The following is a 23,840-nucleotide window of genomic DNA, read 5'->3' on the forward strand; positions in this document are numbered from 1 at the left end:
AATGTTTGTGTGAAAAACAGAAAAAAAAAAAAAGCACATAATTAAGTCTGTGAATAAAACAGAAAACTTCACAATGGCTGCCAAAGAGGGGAGGCAGGTGGATTCGGTCCCTCACACGCTTGCACATTTGGTATCTCCTATCAGGCGAATACGTGATGTGTGCAAAACCCTCAGTAAAATGTAAACAGAAAGGCAGTAGGTATAGGGTGCACCCATTTCAGCAGCCTTTTTACACCTTACGTTTTAAATAACTGAGGCATTTATTCGATACACAGAAATGTGCCAAGTGCTTTAAAAAAAAATCATTGCTTTGTAGATGCGAAACGGAGGCTTCAGAGAGAGGTGCAGTTTTTGGTCACAGAGGAGACTCAGATCTAGAACAGACCATGGGTCTTGCATCCTTAACAAAGCAGCTGGACCGTCCCTACACTTTTGCTAGGAAAATCGTTATTATGCCTTGAATCTTCTCTTTTAAAGTTTATAGATTTTGAGAGCGCGCGGGTGGGGGAGGGGCAGAGAACGCGAACCTCCCCCACCCCCCAAGCAGGCTCGATCTCACGAACCATATCGAACCATATCACGACCTGAGCCGAAATCCAATCGAGACACCCACGGGCCCCATATTATGCCTTAAGTCTTCCTGAGCAACTTCTCACTTTCAGGAAGGAAACCTCTTCAACGATTCCTTGCTCCGAATCCCAGCAGCTTCTGAACAACACGCTTAGGACCGCCTGTCCAGCGCTGGCTTGATTCGGACACTGGAGCGGCGCCGGGCTTACTTGAGGTACCCACCGCACACCGGGGGTCTCACGAAGCGCGCGGGAGAATTCAACACTAGCCTTGAAAACAGTAGACGCCCTGGTGCCTTATGAACCCCGAGCTGCGGCTGGCAGAGCGTCTGACTTGCAGACCCGCCTCTCCCACGAGCAGTCTGTGAATCCTCTAGCTGGGCCTCAGTTTCTCCACCTGTCAAAGGGAGACTGGAAGATCCCGAGCACCTCGGCTCTGCCCTTCGGAGGCCCGGGCCCAGCAGGACGGCCGCACGCCACACTGGGGGTTTGGCTTGCGGGACCCCCCCAAGAACTGCAGCGCTCACCGGCGCCGGTCCCGGGGCAGGAACAGGATCTGTCCGGCCGTCCCGGACACCTGCACCTCGGGCCTTCAAGGCCTCTAGCGAGGGATACAGGGAGATGGGAGGAAGCTCCGCCAGGTAGCCTCGGATGGAGGTCGAAGCCCGCGGGCCACGATCCGGCAAAATACTCTTGTGACAATCTCTCAAAGAGGTTTCCGCCAACGTACACGCGAGGGACGGGTGTAAGATGGCGGCCGCGCAGGCGCATAAACTCGCAGCAGGGGGAGACTCCGCCCCTCGCCCTGAACCACGTGGTGATGCCGCTTAAAACCGCCATTGAAAAAAAAGAGCGGCGACCGCATCACATGACGCAGACCCACCAATACCAAAGGGAAGCGCCAAAGTCCTTGTCACGTGGCCAAGACTCTGTATTGGCCACTGTCACATGATCAAGGACTCGAAAAGGGAGGTAAACGTTTCGAATCCACGTGACCAGCAACGCAACGGCTACGCTCTTGCCACGTGACCTAAGCCCACCTCCTTATCTCTTTTCGTCGCTCCCTCCCTCCCGGGCCAGGCCTGCGTCAGGCGGCAACGCGGCGGCAAGGGGCGGGGCTCCAGCCGATCACGTGGCCCGCACCTCCCCGGCGCGCGCCCGCCCGCCCGCTCGCCCCCGGCCCCGGCTCCTCCTCCTCCTCTTCTCGCCATTGCAGTTGGACTCAGCAGCCCGGTGCGCACCGCGTGGCTTTTGGGGGGAGACCCCGGCGGGCTGTGGCAGGAGGGCGGCGGCGGCGGTTGCGGTCGGGGAAGGGAACGCCGACAAGGTAAGCGTCAATGTGGCGGCGGCCGGGCCCGCTCCCGCCTCTGCCCCTCCCCCCGCTAGTCCTCCCACTCAGCGCGGGCCCGGCTGAGGGGTCGCGGTGACAAGGCCTGAGGTGCCCCGCGCTCTCCTCCTACGCCCGGTTCTCTCGCCCCAGGGCTGGGCTCATTCCTCCCTCGCCAGTCTCGCTCCCGCGCTCGGCCGTTACTCTCCCCCATTGTGCCGAGGAAACAAAATGGCGGCGGCGGCGGCGAGGGCCCGGTGCGCGCGCATCCGCCCCCCCCCCTTCGCGGCCCCTCGGCCGGCGGCGGCGCCTCGCACGGGGGGTGCGCGCGCACCGGGCCCCCGGCCGCCGAGTCCCCCGGGCCCGGCTTTGTCTGTTGCGGCGCCACGCGCGCACGCGCGCACGTGCCGGGAGCACACACCCCCCTTGGCCGGTGGAGTCCAGGCTGGCGCAGCAGGGGCGACCCCCTCCTCATTCCTTCTTAGTCTTTGTCCCAGTCCCGTCCCGGGATCCAGGACAGTCCCAGGTTCCCGAGGCGGGAAATGTCGCCGCCTTTGTCCTTACATGGCGAGGAGACGCTGACCTCCCCGACACGCTGTTCCCACGCTGATTGCAGAGGAGGCCTTTGTTGGCCCAGGGGCTTCCCAAAATCTGTGGTCAGCCAGGCTGCCCCCGGATTAGAACCCAAATTGGGTGGAGGGTTTAAGCTTTCCCTTTCTTTGGTTTAGGTGTTCCATTGATGCTTAATATTCTCCAGATTGCTTAGGATTTGCATCCTCCCTCAAAATGGTGATCTGGTGCGATATTTGGGTATTCTGAAACTTGCAAGATTGTGAGCCAAACACGAGAGCTTACAACGGTTTTCTACCATATTTGCTTAAGTAGTTGAGTGAATGAGTTGGAAGTTCTGCCACAGTTCATCCTGAGCCTGGATGAATTCTCTGGGTTGTACAGTGATCAGCATGCCCTCCCCCAGTTCAGTGTCTAAACTTGGGGAGAGAAACTATGGCTTAGTATTTCCAAAGCTGATTGATCCTTGCTTGGGAATCTGCAGGGGTCATGATGGGTCAGTGAAGGAGTGCCAGTTTCCCTGATAAGCCTTTCTTTTCTGCACGGGTATTTCAGTGGTTTTGAATCTTTTTCTGGTTGGTTAGGATGCTCTCTTTAAAGTGGGTGGTCTTTGGCCTGTCGGGGTTTCAGGGAAAAACCCAAGTGCCACCCAGAGTTGGGACTCCCAGTGGAGGGCTTCAGACTCTTTTTTTCACAGGTGTTTGTGGCTGGGAGTCTCTTAGGATTGGTCACATTGCTGCCACTGTGCTTTGTGTGTGGTCTCATGGGATGTAGGGAACAGCAGACACTCAGACTGTGAATGAAGTGTGGGAACCAGAGGCTCATTAACAGCTGGAAACGGAAGGCCCCTGGGTACCAGCGCGACTAGCCTTGTCCCTAGCCCTGGGGTCTTTGCCCCTGAGCTCTCTGTGGGCTGCGTTAGTGGATTGTGGTCCCTGGGATTTGTGAATGGAATCTCTGCAGGCCCTAGTGTTTGGAGTTGATTGGAGGCTGGCAGTTCCCGCCAGGCTTGGCTTTGCCAGCACGGGGTGTGGCTTTGTCAGTTCCCCTAACGTCCTAGAGCTTGGGCAGATCTGGGAATCCCTCTCTTTCTGGAGCACTGGTGCCTAATCAATTGCAGTTTTTGTTTGTTTTTTCCTGATTGAACTTGTCTAGTGCCTGTAGGCAAGAATTGCTTTCTTGAGCTCCTTCTAGTATACTTTAAGAGGGCCTTTTTTTTTTTTTTTTTTGAGGTCCATATTCTTGGGAGTGAGGACTCTAAGGCTGTTTCTTTTCTTAAATGCTCCTTGTCAAAGAACCCCATTGGCAAGAGCCGCTAATACCTTGATGTCACTTTCCTGATGCTCTTTTCACGTTCCCCTGCTTCAGTTCTCCAGGTAGGGACAGTGGAGTCTGTGATGAGGAAAGAGCTTTCTGTAAGTCTATAAGCCTCGCCTCTTTGGGAGAGCAGTAGGCAGCATCCTGTCTGTCTATAGACCTCAGCAAGATTTAGGGCTTGGAAATGTTCTTCTGCAAAAAGGCTTTAAAACTTTTCTTTGGGCTGGATCAGCTCCCTCTTATTTACCTCTCTCACCCTCCTTCCCGGTTTCTCCTGATTTCACCTTTCATGGCTCAGAGGAACAATTCTTTTCCCCAAGAAACTTGGGTTTATACCTCCTTGGACTTGCCCTCCTATCAGTAAGTTGATTAAACTTGTGCAGTTTTGAAAGATGTGTAAATGACACTACCATCTAATAGTAAATGCAGGTACGTCTCACAAAGCGGTGCCATTTAATCTGAATGTTGTTTGATTAAACTTTCATGGGAATTACGATTTTCTAGGCTATATGTATTGGATGCTTTCTATCTTAGCCAAGTCCTGGGGTGAGGAAGATTTGATTTCTGTTTTTAGTGAAGTAGTTTCAAAATAAAGGCAGTGGTTTGACAGGAATCTACACACAATGAAGCAGGTTGGGGCCCTGAAGGGATGAGATTCCTTCAGATTCCAGAGACAGCACTTGACAGTTTTGTCTGAAACAGCTAGCTTTCCTCTATGCTGTTATTTAGGGTAAGTCAGTGCTGACTCTTTGTGGTGCCAGCAGCATTATCGAAATAATAGTGAAAGCATGGTGGACAGACAGGTGTCTGTTAGGGAGCCTTATCAGTTACTGACTTTTAAAAATTGTTCCTTGCTGGGGCGCCTGAGTGGCTCAGTCAGTTAGGCATCCATCCCACTTCAGCTCAGGTCATGATCTCGCGGTTTGTGAGTTTGAGCCCCGCGTCGCGCTTTGTGCTGACAACTCAGAGCCTGGAGCCTGCTTTGAATTCTGTGTCTCCCTCTCTCTCTGCCTCTCTCCCCACTAACACTCCATCTTTCTCTCAAGAAATAAACATTTTAAAAAAGTTGTAAAAAAATTGTTCCTGCCATTTTATGTCCTATTAAATCCCTGTGAAACTTTCCCAAGGTTGCCCTTTATGCATGACCCCATTATAGATTGTGATTGGAAATTCAGAATGAGTTTTAACATCTACTGTTAAAAATGTCTTGAGGCACCTACTTCTCCCATGTCTTGAGAAACTGATGTCCAGTTGAAATTTAATTTTTTTCTCATTGAATGTTTATGGAACGAAGAAAAATACAGCCACTATTTTTTTTTTTTTAATTTTCTTTATTTTGAGAGAGAAAAAGAACGCACGAAAGAGGGACAGAGAGGGAGAATCCTGAGCAGGGTCCTGTGTTGGTGCAGAGCTGGACGTGCAGCTCAGTCCCACGAACCGTGAGGTCACGACCCCCGCCAGAATCCAGAGGAGGACGCTCAACCAGCTGAGCCACCCAGGCGCCCACGTAGCCTCTAATTTTTAGCAGGAAGATGAGTTTACTGTCCAAAGGCCATTTTCTCTGGTGCGATGTATGGACACTAGGACCATTTAGTTACAAAGTTGAGCATTGCAACCTTTTATTAGAGTCTGTACCTTTGCTCCAAGTTATTTTTATGATCTTGGGTAGTTAGTGAGAATTGGTGCTATTGACAACTTGAGATCCATTGTAATTTTCCTTGACATTCCAAACAGTCCTCTTCTTATTTTCATCACATTGGTGGTTCGAGCCCAGTCTTACTGGGATAATATTCCAGGCCACCTGTTTTTCTTTGGAATCCTTTTTTCCCCCCCTCTTATCTGAAGCTGTGTGTGTTTATAAAGAGTAAAATGTTGTGGGTCAGGTTTGCTTCTCAGTGGTACGTCTAGATTTTTTTGCAGGTTAATAATCCTTGCTATGCATTCGTAATTCAGAAAAACAGTCCAAATGTCAGCAATGTGGAAGTAACCAGCCCAGCCCCACGGCTCATACTGGCCCTTAATAACCATTTGTCCTGTGGGTGACCTGTGTACATTCCTAGCAGGGGTGAGTAATAGCTGCCTGGTATATGGAGGTCTGGGGGCTTCCCAGTAAGAACTCACCAGTGACCATAGCGTCACAGAGCAGATGTGTGAACCGATAGGAGTGGAGGGAAGGTGAACTGAGTCAATTTTGATGAAGTTACTTAGTGAGTTTTTATTTAATGTAATTTATTTATTTATTTTGAGTCTTTCAGCCAGCTCTGGAAAAACATTTTGGCGGGTTCTTAGAAAATAAATAGGCAACCACCGTATGACCCAGGAATTTCATCCTTGGACATTTATCCCAAAGAAATGAACGTTTATGTTCACATAAAAATCTATACCCAAATGCTCATAGCAGCTTTGCTTTTGATAGCCAAGAACTGGAAGCCATGTAGATGTCTTTCAGCAGGTGAATGGTTAAACCAAGATACATCCACACCATGGAGTACTGCTTAGCGATCGAAAGGAGCAAGCTGTTGATAACACCTTGGATGAATCTTGAGGCAGTTATATTGCACGAAACCAGCCAACGCTGAAAGGTTACTGAATACTCTGGAATTCCATTTATATAACATTCTTGGAGTGCCAGAACTGTAGGAATGGTGAATGGATTAGCGGCTGGTAGGGTGAAGCATATGAGGAGTGGTGGAAGGGGGGAGTATAACTAATCAAGGGCAACAGGAGGGATCCTTGTGGGCATGGGCAGTGGTGTGTGTTTGGATTTGATTGTGTCAAGTCAGTGAGCGGTAATTAGTTGTACTATCGTTTGCAAGATGTTACCATTGGGGGATACTGCTTTGAAAGGTACATGGGAGATCTGTTATTTCTTGTAACTGCATATGAAGCTACAGTTATTTTGAAATAGTTTTATTGAAAAGAGTGCCACCCTTACCCACTAAAATAATTCACGTGTCTGTGGATTCATGTCCTTTGAGACACCGTCTTTTTTTTTTTTTCTTCTTCTTTGTAAATGGGGAGGGGGAAGGAAAGCTTTTGGGAGAAGGAAGCAAATTGCACACTAAGTTAAGAAACAGATCCAGGGCTTCCTCGTGGGGGTACATGCGGAGATGGTCTCGCCTGCCCCTACCCCAAGCAGGTTGGAAGATTTCCTACGCTTACCCTCCCTGTCCTGCTTGTTGCCCGAAGAGCATGTTGGGAAGAGGGTTTGGTCATTCCCATTTGGAGTCACGCTATATGCTTCGCTGTTATGTCCTCTCACGGGCAGATTTTAAAACATTTCTATCAGTTTGTCTGGGAGTTCGTGAAACTCCTTTAATATATTGCATTTGTGGTTTGATGAAGCGTCTTCCCACAGAATCCCCTTTTATCCTTCCTGTTTGCAACCCTCAGGCACAGCTAGTGTTGCTGACTCCCTTTTGACCCGGTTCTGAGCAGGTAGGTGATTGGTTGCAGGCTCCCGCGGCTGCAGGGTTGGGGAGCCCAGGATGCGAACCTGGGGCTTCTGTCTCCGGAGACCTGTGAATGCTCTGTGGTACCAGTGGGCCCAGAGTCCTGGGTCTCGTGGGAGGCCAGTGGAGTTCCAGAAACATTTTGGAGAATGATCTGTATTTGTCAACATTTTATTTAGTCCAGGAGAGTATCTTTTTTTCTTCTAATTCTTTTTTTAAATGTTTCTTTATTTTGAGAGAGAGCGTGAGCAGCTGAGGGAGGCGGAGAGAATCCTAAACAGGCTCTGCCCTCAATCTCACAAACTGCGAGATCATGATCTGAGCCAAAATCAAGAGTTGGACGCTCAACTGACTAAGCTACCCAGGTGCCCCGGAAAATATCTTTTTTAATCAGTGTACACTATCTCCATCTTTTCACGAGAAGAAAGGACATGTTTTTGTAAGTTGAAACTATTTGTGGAAATAATTATTCCTAACTTTACATTTCCCTGTGGGCCAGTAAAAAACTGTTGCGGACAGAATTGGGAACCACTGCACTAGACTTTGGATCTGTGTTGGATTTTCAAATTTCCCGGGATTGCATCTGTAACCAGATTTTAGGTTGGCGTCTTTTGGCTGGGTTGCTTTGTTAAAATTATTTTTCGTGGGTCCTTGAGGATATCAATCTGTAAACTTCTTTTTTTTTTTTTTTTTAATTTTTTTTAAGGTTTTTTTAAATTTATTTCTAGAGAGAGAGAGTGAGCAGGGGAGGGTCAGAGAGAGAGGGAGTCACAGACTGAAACAGGCTCCAGGCTCTGAGCTGGCAGTCAGCACAGAGCCCGACGTAGGGCTCGAACCCACGAACCGTGAGATCATGACCTAAGCGAAAGTCGGACGCTTAACCGACTAAGCCACCCAGGCGCCCCATNACAGACTGAAACAGGCTCCAGGCTCTGAGCTGGCAGTCAGCACAGAGCCCGACGCGGGGCTCGAACCCACGAACCATGAGATCATGACCTAAGCGAAAGTCGGACGCTTAACCGACTAAGCCACCCAGGTGCCCCTCAATCTGTAAACTTCTGTAGGGTCAGTAAAGATAGCACACGTCTATCATTTCCCTTCACGCTCCAAGATAGGATAGCTCCGGAGATGGGGAAACCCGGAGCAGGGGTTTGGATTCTTCTGCATTTCAGAGCTTCATCCATTCTGTCTCTCAGTTGAGCATCCGCTTCAGGACAGGTCCCGGAGTTGCTGGAATAGCTGTAGGATTTGGTGAAATATCCTGGAACGGGCAGGATCTACTGTGGAAGATAGGTGGGGCCGTACCTACTCGACACCTGTTCATTCATTCTACAGACTAACATGGGCATGTTTCTTTTCCAGTAGCAAGTGCCACGTCGTATTGTAATTAGCAAGAGGTCAGAACAGTGGTCAGCACCTTGCAAGCAAAAGGTTTTGTGGTTTTAAACTTCTGTAACTCTGCATGCTGTGGGCGGGCTGGGTATGAGGGAAAAAAAAAGAAACCTGATTCCTTCTTGTGAGAACATCCCCAGCCACCCAGAGTTCATGTTTAAAATCCTGATTCTGGGGCACCTGGGTGGCTCAGTAGGTTAAGCGTCCAACTTTGGCTCAGGTCATGATCTCCTGGCTTGTAAGTTTGAGCCCCGCGTCGGGCTCTGTGCTGACAGCTAGCTCAGAGCCTGGAGCCTGCTTCAGATCCTGTGTCTCCCTCCCTCTCTGACCCTCCCCTGCTCCCGCTGTCTCTCTCTCTCTCAGAAATAAATAAAAAACATTAAAAAAAAAATTAAATCCTGATTCTCCACTCCACTCGTTCTTCGCTTGGGTTTCATTTCAGAGAAGCTGGGCTGGTAGAAAACTGGGCTTCCCTGTGCCCAGCTTTTGAATCATAAAGGTGGTTGCAGGGGCAGCTTCTGTGTAAAGGCTGATTGGCGGGGCCGCTGGAGTGTTGGCTGCAGGCAGGCAGGTAGGTGGGTGTTGAGGGCTTCTCGCCAGCAGTGTTCTTTGCTAAAAATCTTGAAAAGGAAGTTTCTGTTCATCCACAAGACCCGTCTGTCTGTTGAAGACAGGGATTCCCTGGTGTTCTAGCCTCTGAAAAGCTGGCTTGGATGACCGGTCCGGGTTCAGAGACCAGGGCGGCCAAGTGTGTCGACCTCCAAAGGAGCATCGTGTCCAGTTTTTCAGCACTTGTTTTAGTTTTGGTTCACATGATTAGCACTTCTACTCAGTCCCCCTGAATCAGGGGGCATCACCACCAAGGCCTGGTGTAAGGGAGGAAGGCTTGGGGGAGAATGTTTGCAGATGGGCCAGGTGGGGTGGTCAGGGCCAGCCACAGCCCAGGGAGTCTCTTCAGGGGTTCAGTGTGGGGCCTGCCTCGTGGAGCAGAGGAAGATGGAGAGGTGCACACCCACGTTCTTCGTCTTCACGGTGGAGGCGGCAGGTGGAGACCTACATGTGGGATAGTCGCCTAGAGCAGGTGCCTTTGGGGACGTACGCATGTCCTTGAGGTACTTTTCATGGGCTGATTTTTTTTTTTTTTTGGACACATCTTTTTACCCAGAGGTAGAAAAGGGGTTTTCTACTCCCAGTATCTGTCAGGTGTCATTTGTTTTTCCAGCGAGTGTGTGTCCCCCCCCCCTCTCGTCAGCTGTGGCTGGACTGCAGTCCCTTCTCACCATTTTCAGGGCAGAGGGTTGGGATATAGACCTGCACTAGTGCCAGAGTAGGTGATGGACTCAAGCTTTTCCATAAATTTAACATGCTGAATCAATTTAGGTTGTATGTTTTTAACATCTCATTATGAAAATTCTCGAACATCTACTGGAGGTGACGTGGTTTACAAGGAACAGCCACTTGCATGTAAAGCTTAGGTTCTGCCATTGCCTTTGACTGTACTTCTGTTTCACACATCTCTCCCTCTGACCTGGCCATCCGTCAGTCCACGTTTATTTATGCATTTATTGAATCTCTTTGACATATAGTCTGGTTTACTCTTATGATACATTTCAAAGTAGCAGGAAATTACAGTCCTCTATCTGAATATTAACTAGAATCTAGTATTTATTTATAGTGTCTTTTTTTTCTTTTGAAGTAACGCACACCTCTTGAGGCTACCATTCAATTAGTTTTGACTGTTGTATGTACGAACCCCTACCAAGATGTGGACTGTGACCATCACCCTGAAAGCGCCCATCCCAGGTGTCCCTGCCACCACCTGCCCAGCACAACTGCTGAATAGATTTGCCTGTTCTAGAACTTCATGCAGGTGGAAGCGTTTTATGTTTGTTTGGGGGTTTTTTTGTTTGTATTCACTTGTCTTAAATGTAGCCAGTGGGTGCCTTCAGAGGTCAGCTCCCTATCCTTTGGCCAGCGCGCATTAGTGTCCGAGCGCCTCCTCGCTCTCTGGCACTGCAGATGACGCCAGCTCACACGGCTCCCGTGTTAGGTGCTGCATCAGCCCTTCCTCTGGGGAGCTCCTTTTAGTAAGGTAGACACTCTCAGTCCTGTAAAACCCCGAATGAAAGAGTCCTAGACACCTGAATCCACGGATTAAGCTGTCTACTTTTTTTTTTATTTAAATGTTTTTTATTTATTTCTAGGAGAGAGAGAGAGAGAGAGAGAGAGATAGCGTGAGCAGGGGAGAGTCAGAGAGAGAGGGAGTCACAGACTCGGAAACAGGCTCCAGGCTCTGAGCTGGCAGTCAGCACAGAGCCCAATGCGGGGCTCGAACCCACGAACCGCGAGATCATGACCTAAGCGAAAGTCGGACGCTTCACCGACTAAGCCACCCAGGCGCCCCAAGCTGTCTACTTTTTAAGTGTCTGCGTTTGATGTCTTTGTGATGAGGAGGAGTGTGTGGTGAAGAGGTAGTCAGTCCATGTGAAGTGAGGCGTCAGCTCCTGGCACCTGACCGGGCTTGGAAGATACACGGTTCTTCTTTACCTCACACCAGCCCACCGGGCTCACCGGGGCAAGGCATTTGTCTGCCAGATCTCTCACCATCCCGGCCTGGATACTTGTTGAGGAAACAAATTCGGTTTTAAACCTATCAGTCTTGGGGCGCCTGGGTGGCTCAGTCGGTTAAGCGTCCAACTTTGGCTCAGGTCATGATCTCGTGGTTTGTTGGTTCGAGCCCTGCATCGGGCTCTGTGCTGACAGCTCAGAGCCTGGAGCCTGCTTCAGATTCTGTGCCTCCCTCTCTCTCTCTGACCGTCCCCTTCTCCCGCTGTCTCTCTCCCTCTCTCAGAAATAAATAAAACATTAAAAAAATTTAATTAAAAAAAACCCTACCAGCCTTCATTTTGAGAGCCTTCATTGATGAGGTTGCAGCACAGATATGGCTGGGAGTGGTGGCCATTTCACCATCAGACTGTGAGCTCTGATAGTCTGCTGCTGGTTTAGAGCTGGGTTTCTAGGGCCACCTGGGTGTCTCTGTCGGTTAAGCGTCTGACTTCGGCTCAGGTCGTGATCTCAAGGTTCCTGAGCTCGAGCCCTACGATGGGCTCTGTGCTGATAGCTCGGAGCCTGGAACCTGCTTCAAATTTTGTGTCACCCTTTCTCTCTGCCTCTCCCCCTCTCGTGTTCTCTCAAAAGTCAATAAACATTAAACAAAATAAAGACCTGGGGTTCTGAGCTTTGGTTGAATTTTTAGATGACCTGCTGCGACTGTACTTTTGTGGGAGGATTTAAGTACGTTCTGCAATTAAAAAGAAAACTATTATGGAAGTTTTCAGAACCTCGCAGTGAATCCTGGTACACCCATCCCCCAGCTTTGACAGCTAGCAGCATTGTGCCTTCATGTTTTATCTTTCTCTTCATCACCACTGCCTGCCTTACTGGAGTATTTTAGAGCAAGTATCAGGCATGTACTTTTCAGCCATCATTTTATCTTCAGTATGTATCTAGCAAGTAAAGCATTCTTTTTTGAACACAACCTTGGTTTCATTTGTTCCTCGTTGAATGAATGATAATTCCGTCATGTACGATGCACTTCTCACTGCACGTCAGTCCTCACTTAGCCCCACGGCAGCCTGGCATACAGAGATCCTGTTGGTAGAAAAGGTGGGTGCCATTTTGAAGGGTCCGTGGCCTTTGTGCTTGTGCTGCATGCTTTCCATAGGTTGACTTGTTTCGTGTTTACTCCCCCCCGCAGAGGTGGAGGGGCCACATCCACGTCACAGGAGAAACTTGAAGGCCTCGTGGCTAGTGGCTGGGCAGTCAGGGTTTCAAGTGCAGGTCTGTGTGGGAGCTCCCGCTTGGTAACTGAGTGGTTTCCCAAGGGCATAGTGTACGGCTGAGCCCGGAGACTGGTCCCCACTCCTCTCCCCCCTCAGAGAAGCCCATGACCCCCACTTGTCTTCTCGCATAGCTCTCATTCCACCCTTCGATTTTATAGTTCCACTTTGAACCCTACACATTTGCAATTCCGTTGTTAGGTAGTCCTGAAGCGTTGTGGGAAATTCTTGTTTTGGTCAGTCATGTCCAAGTTTATCCTTGAAGCGTGTGCCTTTCCACAAGGTGGAGCCTGCTGCCCTGGCTGGTAATTGGCTTCGATCAAAGGGGCTGGCTGTTGTGTGGTTGGATGGAATGGGTGGATTCATCTGTTGTATATCATTGTGATGGATTTTTTGTGTTTTTCACTCATTTGGAAGATTTCAGTGTGGACCAGACTGTTTGCACAGAGTGGGAATTGAGTAGGTTGTCGTCAGCATGTTATTTAGAGCGCCAAGTGGTAATTACAGCTATGCTTGTCCTGAAGACTTCTGTTGTGCACTTGAGTTTTTTGGCCTTTTCAAAACTGAAACCATGGGGGTGGGTGGGAGGGGGGCATGTGATGCAGTGGTCACATCTACCTGATGTTTCAGAAGGTTCTTGGTTTTCTGGTTTACAGACACCTTTGGGGCTGTCTCCTGCTTTCCTTCCATTTCTTCACTACCCTCAAAGACCAGAGCTCCTTCCTTCTCTTTCCCTTTTCCAGGATTTTACTGAACACTTGTATTGTTACCATTAATTGGAAGTGTGTTAATTTTTTATTTAAAAGCATTTTTTTGATGTTTATTTATTTTTGAGAGACAGAGTGTGAGCGCTCCCACAGAGAGAGAGGGAAACAGAAGCTGAAGCAGGATCCAGGCTCCCAGCTGTCAGCACAGAGCCCAATGTGGGGCTCGAACCCACGGACTATGAGATCATGACCTGAGCCGAAGTAAGATGCTTAACCGACTGAACCACCCAGACGCCCCAATTTTTTATTTTTTATGTTTGTGAAAACTGGCATACTCTAGGGGTGCCTGGGTGGCTCAGTCAGTTGAGCATCTGTCTCTTGATTTGGGCTCAGGTCATGATCTTGCAGTTTGTGGGATTGAGCCCTGTGTCAGGCTCCTCGCTGACAGCATGCAGCTAGCTTGGGATTACCTCTCTGCTTCCCCTCCCCCTGCGCCATTGCACTCACGATCTCACGGTCTTTTGAATTTTTTTTTTAAATTATTTTTTGAGAGAGTGTGCGTGTGCAAGCCGTGGGTGATGGGGGACAGAGGATCTGAGGCTGGCTCCGTGCTGACAGCAGAGAGCCCGATGCGGGGCTCAAACCCACGAACCGCAAGATCATGACCCCACCTGAGCTTTAGTCAGACACTTAACCGACCAGATGCCCCAGTCGGTTAAGTGTCCAATCTCTCTGCTCCTTGCCCGCTGTGCGCTCTCTGTCTCTCTCTCTCTGTCTCTCTCAAAATAAATAAAAGAACTTTGAAAAAATCTGGCATACTTTACGTCTAAAAAAAGATGAAAGAAGATAAAGTAGAAATCCTCTAGATGTGAGTGGGAGTTGGCTTCCAAAACCAGCTGTTTTTTTTTTGGGAATTTTATAATTAGCTTGTACTCAGCTTAGCGGTGCTTCCTTGGAACTGAAGAAGTGTCCTTCGGTGTTAACAGGCCCCTTGCGCCGCGGCACCGCCGTCTTGCTTCCTAGTCAGCGCCTGCCTGCTGCAGGTCGGCCGCCTGTGAAATATTTGAGACTAAAACGATTTTCTGATTTTATAGATAGTTGAAGTATTGATAACATCAAGGAGATCTGTCACAATTTGAAAAGATAAGCAAACATTTGATTTCCAGACACTACAGAAAAAAGAAGTAAAAATGGTAAGTTTTTTAAAATCATAAGTCCTATCTCTTTATTCACATTCAAAGATGAAGTATTTCCCCAAAGCATTTGATTCTTCTGTTTTTTCATTAGACTTTTTGAATTCTAAAATGTCACCGCGCAGCGTAAGGATTCACACACACGTACACGTGTATGTGTGTATGTGTAAATGCACACAGTGCCCCCTTCCTGTCAGCCGCCTCGAGCGAAGAGTTGTTTTCATTCGGTTGTCCCTGTCGTGCCGTCAGTGGTCGGCTCGGCGAGTTCCTGTCGCACGAATGATAAAGCCTGATTCTGAGTTTCGTGGCTTGAAAGAGAAATGGACAGTTGCCTGGTCTCTCTGCATTGTTCCGTCTTTAACTGTGTTCTCGCATTTCCAGCGTCCGATGCGAATTTTTGTGAATGACGATCGCCACGTGATGGCAAAGCATTCTTCCGTGTACCCGACCCAAGAGGAACTGGAGGCCGTCCAGAACATGGTGTCCCACACGGAGAGGGCCCTCAAAGCTGTGTCCGACTGGATAGATGAGCAGGAGAAGGGCAGCAGCGAGCACGCCGAGTCCGAGAACGCGGATGTGCCCCCAGAGGACGAGACCAAGGAAGGGGCTGGGTAAGTCTGAGGCTCGGGGGCGGTGGGGACCTTGCGTGGAGAGACTGGCCAGCGTAGGGGTGAACATCGCCTTTTCTGAGAAACTCCGGCCTTTCCACGGCCTCTGGGTTGTGGCTGCGCCGATTCCCTCGCTGAGCATACTGCGGTCTGTTCTTCAGGGAGCAGAAGGCAGAGCACATGACCAGAACCCTGCGGGGCGTCATGCGCGTTGGCCTCGTGGCAAAGGGGCTGCTGCTCAAGGGGGACTTGGATTTGGAGCTGGTGCTACTTTGCAAGGAGAAGCCCACAACCGCCCTTCTGGACAAGGTGGCTGACAACCTGGCCATCCAGCTCGCTGTGAGTGTGACGGTCTCCACTGGGTGGGGTGGGCTGTGCTTGTCGAGGGCGCGGGGCAGGGGAAGAGCGGCCCCTCCGAGCTGTGCGCCAAGAGGCATGCTCCCAGCCCACCCTTGCACGTGCAGCTGGGTGTCACAGAACTCCGAAGGTTCCGCGGACGGAGCCTGGCTGACTGTGATGGGCCCAGGGCCCTGTCAGCCAGGAAAGACTCCGGGCCTACTGCACACGGGGCCGCACTGGGCTGGGACTTGGCATCCAGACCCGGTGGGGTCGATGGTTGAAGAGAAGATGCAGTTATTAACTTTTACCCACAGATCCAAAACTGGGTGTGAAAACTTGTTAAAAACCAACTTTTTGGGGGCACCTGGGTGGCTCAGTCTGTTAAGCATCTGATTTCTGATTTCACCTCAGGTCTTGACCTCAGCTCAGAATGAGGAGTTCAAGCCCCACAGTGGGCTCCATACCTACTTAAAACAAAACAGAAAACCAATTTCTTTGTCATGTTATTAAAGTGTTGTATAAATAATAGCTTCTGACATTTCTGGAGCATTTATTACCCCAGAGCCTAGGCCACATGTGCCGTTTATGTTATTTCGTCCTCATACCGACCCTTTGAGATAGGACTTTATCATCTGAGTATTTGAGAAGACGTGAGTGGGATGCAGGGAGCTGAGCAGTTGACCTCAGCATCCCTAGTTGGTGAGTTCTGGGGCTTTAGAACGTCCACGCGTCGCCGCCATATGCTGCCTCCCTGGGACATATTCACCCCATTTAGCAGCAGAATAAGCAAAAGAAGAAAGTGAAAAACAGAACTAAGAAATCTCATTCCTTAGGGAAGCACACTGTTCATTTTCATGTGTAAACGTGCATTTTCTTCACATGGGACTGATAACTTGGGGTTTAGGATGGAGGTCAGAACTGAAGTGTAGAGCGAGAGCAGTGCAGCAGACACTTCTGGGGGCTGTTCCAGGGAAGTGAAGCCCTAAACTTTCAGTTCCAGTGGTAATTTTTAAAAATTAATTTTAACTCCGTGTGTAAAAAGTGTATTCATTGATGAAACTTAACATCGTGAACGTTTCTAAAAGACGTCTTTCGTGAAAAGCGTCTTTTTGTTAAAAAAAATCCTTAAAGAAAGGTACAAATAAAGTGTATTTTTATTGATTGAGATTAGTGTTTTTTTGACTGGGACAGTTTGCTCCCCACAGGGGACATTTGGCGAGTTGGAGACAGTTGGGATGTCCCAGTGGTGGGAAGTGGGGTGCTGCTGGCGGCCACTAGGTGGAGGCCGGAGAGGTCTGCTCGGATGTCCCACAGAGCAGAGGGTGTCCCCGCGGCCCAGAGTGATCTGGCCCAGAATGTCCATAGTGCTGAGGTGAGAAACCCACCCCATTTCGGGTTTCCCAGAGTGCATTTGTCCTCCTTTATGTTTTCTCTAACAAAAATCATAAGAGCTTGAATTCTATTCATCAAGGCTCATGAACCAGTATAAAGGAGAAAGTGGAAGCCAGGGTGTTGTAAAAAATACCCTTTTATAGATGCATGCATTTGCAGCACGTATATGCTTTTTTCTTTTTTTTTCTTTTTTTAATGCTTTACGTGACATGAATTCTCTTACTACACGGTTTCTTTCTGTGCTGATGGCCACTCATGCCGGTGTGGAAATAGCGGTGGTGGATGCCCTCTCTGTTGGGTGTTGTGTTTTCTGGGTGGTGTCCGTGTAAGCCTCCTGCAGCCTGCTGGTGTGGGTCGTGTCACTAAGTCCATTCTAGAAATTAGAAACCAGCATCTTCATGAGATTAAGCAATGTGCCCAAAGTTATGCAGCTAGCCAGAGGCAGTAAAGATTCATACCCTTGGTCTCCTCTCCCAGACCCTAAAGCTTTGCGTTGCAAAGCTCCCCATGCAGATTCCTCCCCGTAGTTAGAGACCTCCACTCTGGAGTACGCAGAAAATGGCCAAAGACCAGGTCAGCAAGAGGGAGGTCCTGACTGATCCCCTAGGTGAAGGCACTCACACCCCAAGAAATTGACATGTGTGCTGTGGTAACCGGCAGAGCCGCACGCAGCTGTTGATTGCCAGCCTCAAGAAGGAAGTATGTTTTGAAAGTTGCATTTTCTTTTGTAGGCTGTTACAGAAGACAAGTACGAAATACTCCAGTCTGTCGATGATGCTGCGATTGTGATAAAAAACACAAAAGAGCCTCCATTGTCCCTGACCATCCACCTGACGTCCCCTGTTGTCAGAGAAGAAATGGAGAAAGTATTAGCTGGAGGTAGGGAGGCTGAGAGAGGCCAGCAGGACTTTGGAAATTGGTGTTCCCTCGCCAGTCAAATGTGCTATTCAGTTTTAGACTGCTCTGATCAAAGGGTCTCTGCGTAGCTTTGACCACCTTTGCTCTGAGATCACACCTCCCGTTCAGTTTGAGCACATGGGAGTTTGACGACACAGGTTGCACTAAAAGTGAGTAGCACTTTTCACAGAGGACCACACCGTTTTTGTCTCAATCCTTGAATGTTCTCATCAGTGTTAAACTTGGTTTTTCTGTTGAGCGTTCTCTGGCCTTGGAAAAGGGTGTCCCTGGTGATTTTATAGCTTTTAAATTATGGAAGACAACCAGATGGTTTCTGCATGAACATCACGATGGAGTTGTGCAAACAGCTTGTGTTGCAGCAGAACCGAGGGCTTCTTGGTTTGTCCTCTTCCACTGGCTGCTTTCACCAGCTGCCGTGATGGAAATGCAAAGAGCTGATACAGAGTTTTGGATAAAGTTTTCAGCAGTTGTGTGATTTTCAAACCAAAGCCTCAGAGACTGCTAATGCTTTCACAATTCAAAGGCCACCAAGGGCCCCTCAGGCGTCTCTTCTGTGCGGATGTTTTTTAATTGCAGATCTCATACCGCAGAGTGAAGGTAACAGGCCTTATCCAAATCCCTGACACACAAGTGGCAGCAGTGACACTGCTCCAGTTCTGCTGCAGCAGAGGCTCACGCTCTGCGCCCTTGTTGCTCTTTGATTACCTTTGGTTCTGATACCTGATTCCAATTATCGATTTAGGGACGCTGGACCTTTGACCAACAGGACTCTCTCTGTCAAGGGCTGGGGCTAGGGCAGTCCCGCCTGGTGGGCGGAGGTGGTCCCCTTTGCTGCACATGCCTCAGGGGATGGCCGTTGTGGGAAGCAGAGAGGGAGTTCATTGCCGCTCCCCCCACCTATTTTGGTTGTTTTTGTTTTTTTTGCGGGGTGGGGGGTGTTTTTGTGTTTTTTTTTTTTTTTTTTTTTTGGTGCTTTTGGGTTTTTTGTGTGTTTTTTTTGTTTTGTTTTTTTGCTATTGAAATTTTTAGCATAGCTAATTTATTGGGAGATCATGGGGAGGAAACAAGGTAATTAATTGTCTATTAGAAGATAGGATCCACCTATCTGTCCCCCTCCCCCATGGGATTATTCCTTTTAGAGTAACTTCCCACTTTTATTTTTGTTAATGTTTTTTGTGGGGTTTTTTTTGTGTTTTTTTTTTTTTGTTTTTTGTTTTTTGTTTTTCTTTTGGAGGGGCCTCTGATTTTTATGATCTCCTCAGGGCAGAGTTAAACACACTCTAGCTTCTCCTTCCCTGGTCTAGGGTGGAGAGGACTTGAGATTCTGGGAGCCTCAGCTGCCCTTTAGGAAGCTGCCACATCCCCTTTCCACCTGACAGAAACCCCTTGGTCAAACTGTACCTTGTCTTCTTATTCCACCCATGAATAGAAACGCTATCAGTCAACGATCCCCCGGACGTTCTGGACAGGCAGAAATGCCTTGCTGCCTTGGCGTCCCTCCGACACGCCAAGTGGTTCCAGGTTTGCATTTTGTTCTTCTATTTGTCTTTTGGTAGAGAATTCCTAAGTTTTAGCTTGGCTAACTTTCACCATAAAGTTTCGGTAACATTGAAGATCGCCGTGCCGCACTTAGTACCTGCAGGCGTGCAGTTGCTAAAGGAGCGCGCGCTGACAAATTTGACACCCCCAGCGGAGGCTTGTGACTGAGTAGGTGGGCTGTGCTGCTTTTTGCCAAGAGTAACCTTGTTCTCGTCCACCCGGTGAAATTGCCGCTGACCACGCACTTGATGGTCTTGAACGTTCACCGTTTACCCTTGACAAAGTAGCGCCCTGAGACTTGTGTTTTTCATGTTTGCCTTGTGTTGAGGGAGGGTCCTTGGTGTAAAGAGCCTGTGCTTTGTTCTCTAGGCCAGAGCCAACGGGCTGAAATCGTGTGTCATTGTCATCCGGGTCCTGAGGGACCTGTGTACCCGCGTGCCCACCTGGGGTCCCCTCAGAGGATGGGTAAGGCACCTCGTAGCCATGGCCACTTGGGGGTGGGGGGGGGTCGTGTGTACAGAGACTTTATCCCATGACCCAGGAATACATTATGGTAACTGGGCTGGAGGGGCCCTTTAGGGTGTGACTGACGCATCCCTGTGCTAGTCATTCACTGATTAATTACTTTGTGCCACATACTGGGTGGGGGTGAGAGCTAGCCCAGCACCTGCCCTCCCCCTCCTGCCCCACACCACGGTGGGCACAGAGCTTGACCTAGGGAGGGGGCTGGCCAGGTAGCACTTCTGTGATAGGCTCTACTCCAAGAAGAAGCATTTTTGTAGCTGCTCTTGGACAGGGCTCCACAAACCTTGGGGCCCATAAGCCAATTCTGGCCAGCTGCCAGTTTATCTGCAGCCCATAGTTGAGAGTGGTCTTTATATTTTTAAGTGGCTACATAATAAATATAAGTACCTACACAACGGCCTCATTTTGGCCTCTTGGCTCCTACGGTCTGAAAGATTTAATGGCCGTCTCTTTAAGGAAAAGTTACCAAGCCGGGCTCTAGTTGCCCTGTCTTTGGTTTAGCCTGAATTTATGAATTTGGAGTGCTCTGACATCCCCTTCCCTGTAAACACACACACAGTGACAGCTCCTGGGTGTCGGCCGAACACCTTCTGGACAGTGGAGTTAACTGTCTCTCTTGCCTTTCAGCCCCTCGAGCTTCTCTGTGAGAAGTCCATCGGCACAGCCAACAGACCCATGGGTGCCGGCGAGGCCCTGCGGAGAGTGCTGGAGTGCCTGGCGTCGGGCATCGTGATGCCAGGTTGGGGCCTTGTGCTTTGCAAGTTGCAGGGAAAGGACAGGGATTGAGGCCCCGAGGCCACTTTCTGATGGGTCCCCTGACCGGGTTAGGGCAGCAGCAGCCCCATGTCCCCCTAGGGCTGAAGCATGTGACTACCCTCTTGCACCATCATATCCAGCCCTGTGCCGGCTCCGCAGCTGTGACTCAGGGCGGATCCGGGGCAGTGGTGACCCACTCCCACGCGAGCTCCTTGCTCTGAGACACGTGGATTATTTTTCTCACGGGCTGGATGCCGAGTGGGTCACCGAGCTCAGCGAGTTTTCCAGAGCTGGGTGTGGATGGGGCGTGGGGGGTAACGCACCTGGTTCCCTCAGCCAACGCAACTCTTCCGAGATGCTAAAAGATAATCCTCTGCATATCTTCCTTGTTTCCTGCCTTCAGATGGTTCTGGCATTTATGACCCTTGTGAAAAAGAAGCCACTGATGCTATTGGGCATCTAGACAGACAGCAACGGGAAGATATCACACAGAGTGCGCAGGTATAGTCATCGCCATTGCCAACGTGAGCCCTTACCCAGTCTGTAATCACTGGCTTCCAGTTCCGTTACTGGGTATTCTCAGGGTAGCCACTGGACTCGTAGGCTCAGGTTGGGGACCAAAGGTGAAGGGATCGTGCCTGATACAGGGCGCCCCAATCTGGGCTGCTTCTTTCCCCTGGCGCCACGCGTGCTTGTCGCCTGTCCCCTCGGCCTGCTCGAGTGCTGCTTTTGGACACCGAGTTCAGCGGGGAGATGTATTTGCTGTGTGGACTGCTCCAGGGTCCTTCCCTTGCAGGCCCACCACGTGGCTCCGTGTGGCAACCAGTCCCCAGGTTGGGGTCCCCTGTATTCCTGTTGAGGGGGGTGGTCACAGGCTGGCCTTCCCCCACAGCAAGGCTGGGCCCTGGCAGTCAGGCCTTCCCCTGGCTGTTAGGGGACCCCTTGCTGTTGTAGGGGAGCCCGTTAGCAACCCCCTCAGCTCCCACCCCTTCCAGAAGGTATTAGCGAGCGCACACACCTTGGCAAGGAGCACAGGGCGGCTAAGTCAGGTCCTCTTCCCCTTCTCCAGCATGCTCTGCGGCTTGCTGCGTTTGGCCAGCTCCATAAAGTTCTGGGTATGGACCCTCTGCCTTCTAAGATGCCCAAGAAACCAAAGAATGAAAACCCAGTGGACTACACAGGTAAGCAGGCCCTGGTGCCCCGGGCCCCAGGCTGGGCGGCGGCTCAGACTCATAGCATAGCACAGGAGGGACTCTCAGCTGTTTCTCTCGTGGTCTCTTCCTTCAGTTCAAATCCCCCCCAGCACCACCTATGCCATTACGCCCATGAAACGGCCGATGGAGGAAGATGGGGAGGAAAAGTCTCCCAGCAAAAAGAAGAAGAAGATTCAGAAGAAAGGTACCAGCATTCGTTTCTAGCCCTTAGTTTATCTTCCATCTGGCTCAGTTAACGGGTCATCCCAGAGTGACGAGATGCTTGCCTTGGCCTTAGTTTTCTCAGACGTGATAAATGTTTAAGTCCTTTTTAAAATGACTAACTGTGATGTGGATCTGGAACAAGAAGTAGGGTGGGTGGACCTGGGAGCAAGGGTGCAGGGGAGGTCGTCGGCCGCGATGCCTCCTCCCCCTGGAGCTTTGGCTGATAGTCCAGACGGTGTGGTGTTCTCTCTCCAGAGGAGAAAGCTGAGCCGCCTCAGGCTATGAATGCTCTCATGAGACTCAACCAGCTGAAGCCGGGACTGCAGTATAAGCTGGTTTCCCAGACGGGTCCGGTCCACGCCCCCATCTTCACCATGTCTGTGGAGGTAGATGGCAACTCGTTCGAGGCCTCTGGACCGTCCAAGAAGACCGCCAAGCTGCACGTGGCCGTTAAGGTAAACGTGGCGGGCAGTGTCGCTTGTTCTGAGAGCAGCAGAAGCACTTCTGTATCTCGGGCTCCGTCAAAGCCGTTAGACGGTGTCAAAATCCCCCAGGGTGGACAGCGTGAGGCTTAGGGAGGGCGCATGAAACCCTGAGAGGAGTCGAGTTTTGAATGTGTGCCGAATCACACACGGAAGAAGAGCTTTGTTGTTGTGGCTGACAGGCGGAGAGTCCCCAGGTGTAGCTGGCCGTCAGGGTTTCGTGCTGGACGGGGAGCCAGGGGCTAGGCGAGGAAACACCCACCAGATTGCTGGATGCCACCCAGCTTCTACGCTTCTGATTCAGGATCCTGGGGGTGGGGAGAGAGCTGGGCGGTAGACCATGGTCCTGAGCCCTCCCTCACTGGGGGCCCCGGGGGCATGCCTCCGGCAGGTGTTACAGGACATGGGCCTGCCCACCGGCGCGGAAGGCCGAGACTCCAGCAAGGGGGAGGACTCGGCTGAGGAGACGGAAGCAAAGCCGGCCGTGGTGGCCCCTCCTCCTGTGGTGGAAGCCGCTTCGACTCCCAGCGCCACCTTCCCCACAGATCCCACTGCCGAGGTGAGCACGTGGTGGGCGCCAGGGTACCCGACAAGGTGTCAGGCAGTTCTGTGTCCCCTGAGCCAGGATAATTACCAGTTCTTCTCGTTTTCCCCCAAAAGAGTACTTTCCTTTCAGTCCAGGAGCTCATACAGGGAGCTGGGCGTGAGCCTTTGAGCCACGACCCAGAGAGCCCTGCTCATGTAGACCTAGCACCCGGGGCTGCAGCGGGGTGGCCCACGGTCAGTGTCAGGTCACACCCCCGAGGTCGGGTGCAGGTGGAGGCAGTCCCATTGCTGGGAGGCCCTCAGATGACTTCCAGAGGCTGAGGGCGAGGGTGGTGAGAGACAGCAGGGAGAGTGACGTGGAGGGTGTCTTTCTTGATTTGGGGGTAGCTGCCTTCCTACGTGTGCCGGAAAGCCCTTAGCTGAGTTGTTTGGTTTTCTTTTCTGTTTTCCCTGAGAACGTAAAACAGCAGGGGCCGATCCTGACCAAGCATGGCAAGAACCCTGTCATGGAACTCAACGAGAAGAGGCGCGGCCTCAAGTACGAACTCATCTCCGAGACTGGGGGCAGCCACGACAAGCGCTTTGTCATGGAGGTGAGCGGCCCGCTCCCCGGGAGAGGCCCCGGCCCCGGGAGAGGGAGGCGTCGGGCCCCGCTGACGCACAGCTCTTCTTCCCAGGTCGAGGTGGATGGACAGAAGTTTCAGGGTGCCGGCTCAAACAAAAAGGTGGCAAAAGCGTACGCCGCTCTTGCTGCACTGGAGAAGCTGTTCCCCGACACCCCCCTCGCCCTGGAAGCCAACAAGAAGAAGAGAGCCCCCGTGCCTGTGAGAGGTGGCCCGAAATTTGCTGCTAAGGTCCGCGCATGCCCCCGCCATCGCCGGCCGCGGCACAAGTCCGCCTGTGGTTGGGGCGTGAGGTGAACGTGACCGCGGTCTCTATTCTCTCCCCTGC

At 50.7% G+C, this 23,840-nt stretch overlaps 1 protein-coding gene across 7 annotated transcripts in view; it reads left to right on the forward strand.

Moving 5' to 3' along the window:
• The first annotated feature begins 1,385 nt into the window (after window positions 1–1,385).
• The window catches only part of ILF3 (interleukin enhancer binding factor 3), a 32,146-nt gene continuing 9,691 nt past the window's right edge, over window positions 1,386–23,840 (forward strand). For 4 of the 7 annotated variants that reach the window (XR_005531551.1, XR_005531550.1, XR_005531552.1 and 1 more), the window contains exons 1-15: window positions 1,391–1,896; window positions 14,268–14,366; window positions 14,748–14,977; window positions 15,136–15,313; window positions 17,437–17,584; window positions 19,053–19,144; window positions 19,532–19,627; window positions 20,315–20,426; window positions 20,847–20,944; window positions 21,513–21,624; window positions 21,731–21,841; window positions 22,117–22,316; window positions 22,735–22,902; window positions 23,345–23,482; window positions 23,567–23,743. Coding sequence is in view for 4 of the 7 variants with exons in the window: in XM_039251058.1 (XP_039106989.1) it covers window positions 14,364–14,366; window positions 14,748–14,977; window positions 15,136–15,313; window positions 17,437–17,584; window positions 19,053–19,144; window positions 19,532–19,627; window positions 20,315–20,426; window positions 20,847–20,944; window positions 21,513–21,624; window positions 21,731–21,841; window positions 22,117–22,316; window positions 22,735–22,902; window positions 23,345–23,482; window positions 23,567–23,743 (1,863 nt within the window). In the remaining 3 variants the exon portion in view is untranslated. Of the gene's footprint in view, window positions 1,897–14,267; window positions 14,367–14,747; window positions 14,978–15,135; window positions 15,314–17,436; window positions 17,585–19,052; window positions 19,145–19,531; window positions 19,628–20,314; window positions 20,427–20,846; window positions 20,945–21,512; window positions 21,625–21,730; window positions 21,842–22,116; window positions 22,317–22,734; window positions 22,903–23,344; window positions 23,483–23,566; window positions 23,744–23,840 lie in introns of all 7 variants that reach the window. The other 3 variants (XM_039251061.1, XM_039251062.1, XM_039251059.1) reach the window with 3 other exon arrangements.

Source organism: Hyaena hyaena, unplaced genomic scaffold, assembly GCF_003009895.1.
Source record: "Hyaena hyaena isolate Hyena2069 unplaced genomic scaffold, ASM300989v1 scaffold_392, whole genome shotgun sequence".
NCBI lineage: Eukaryota > Metazoa > Chordata > Mammalia > Carnivora > Hyaenidae > Hyaena > Hyaena hyaena.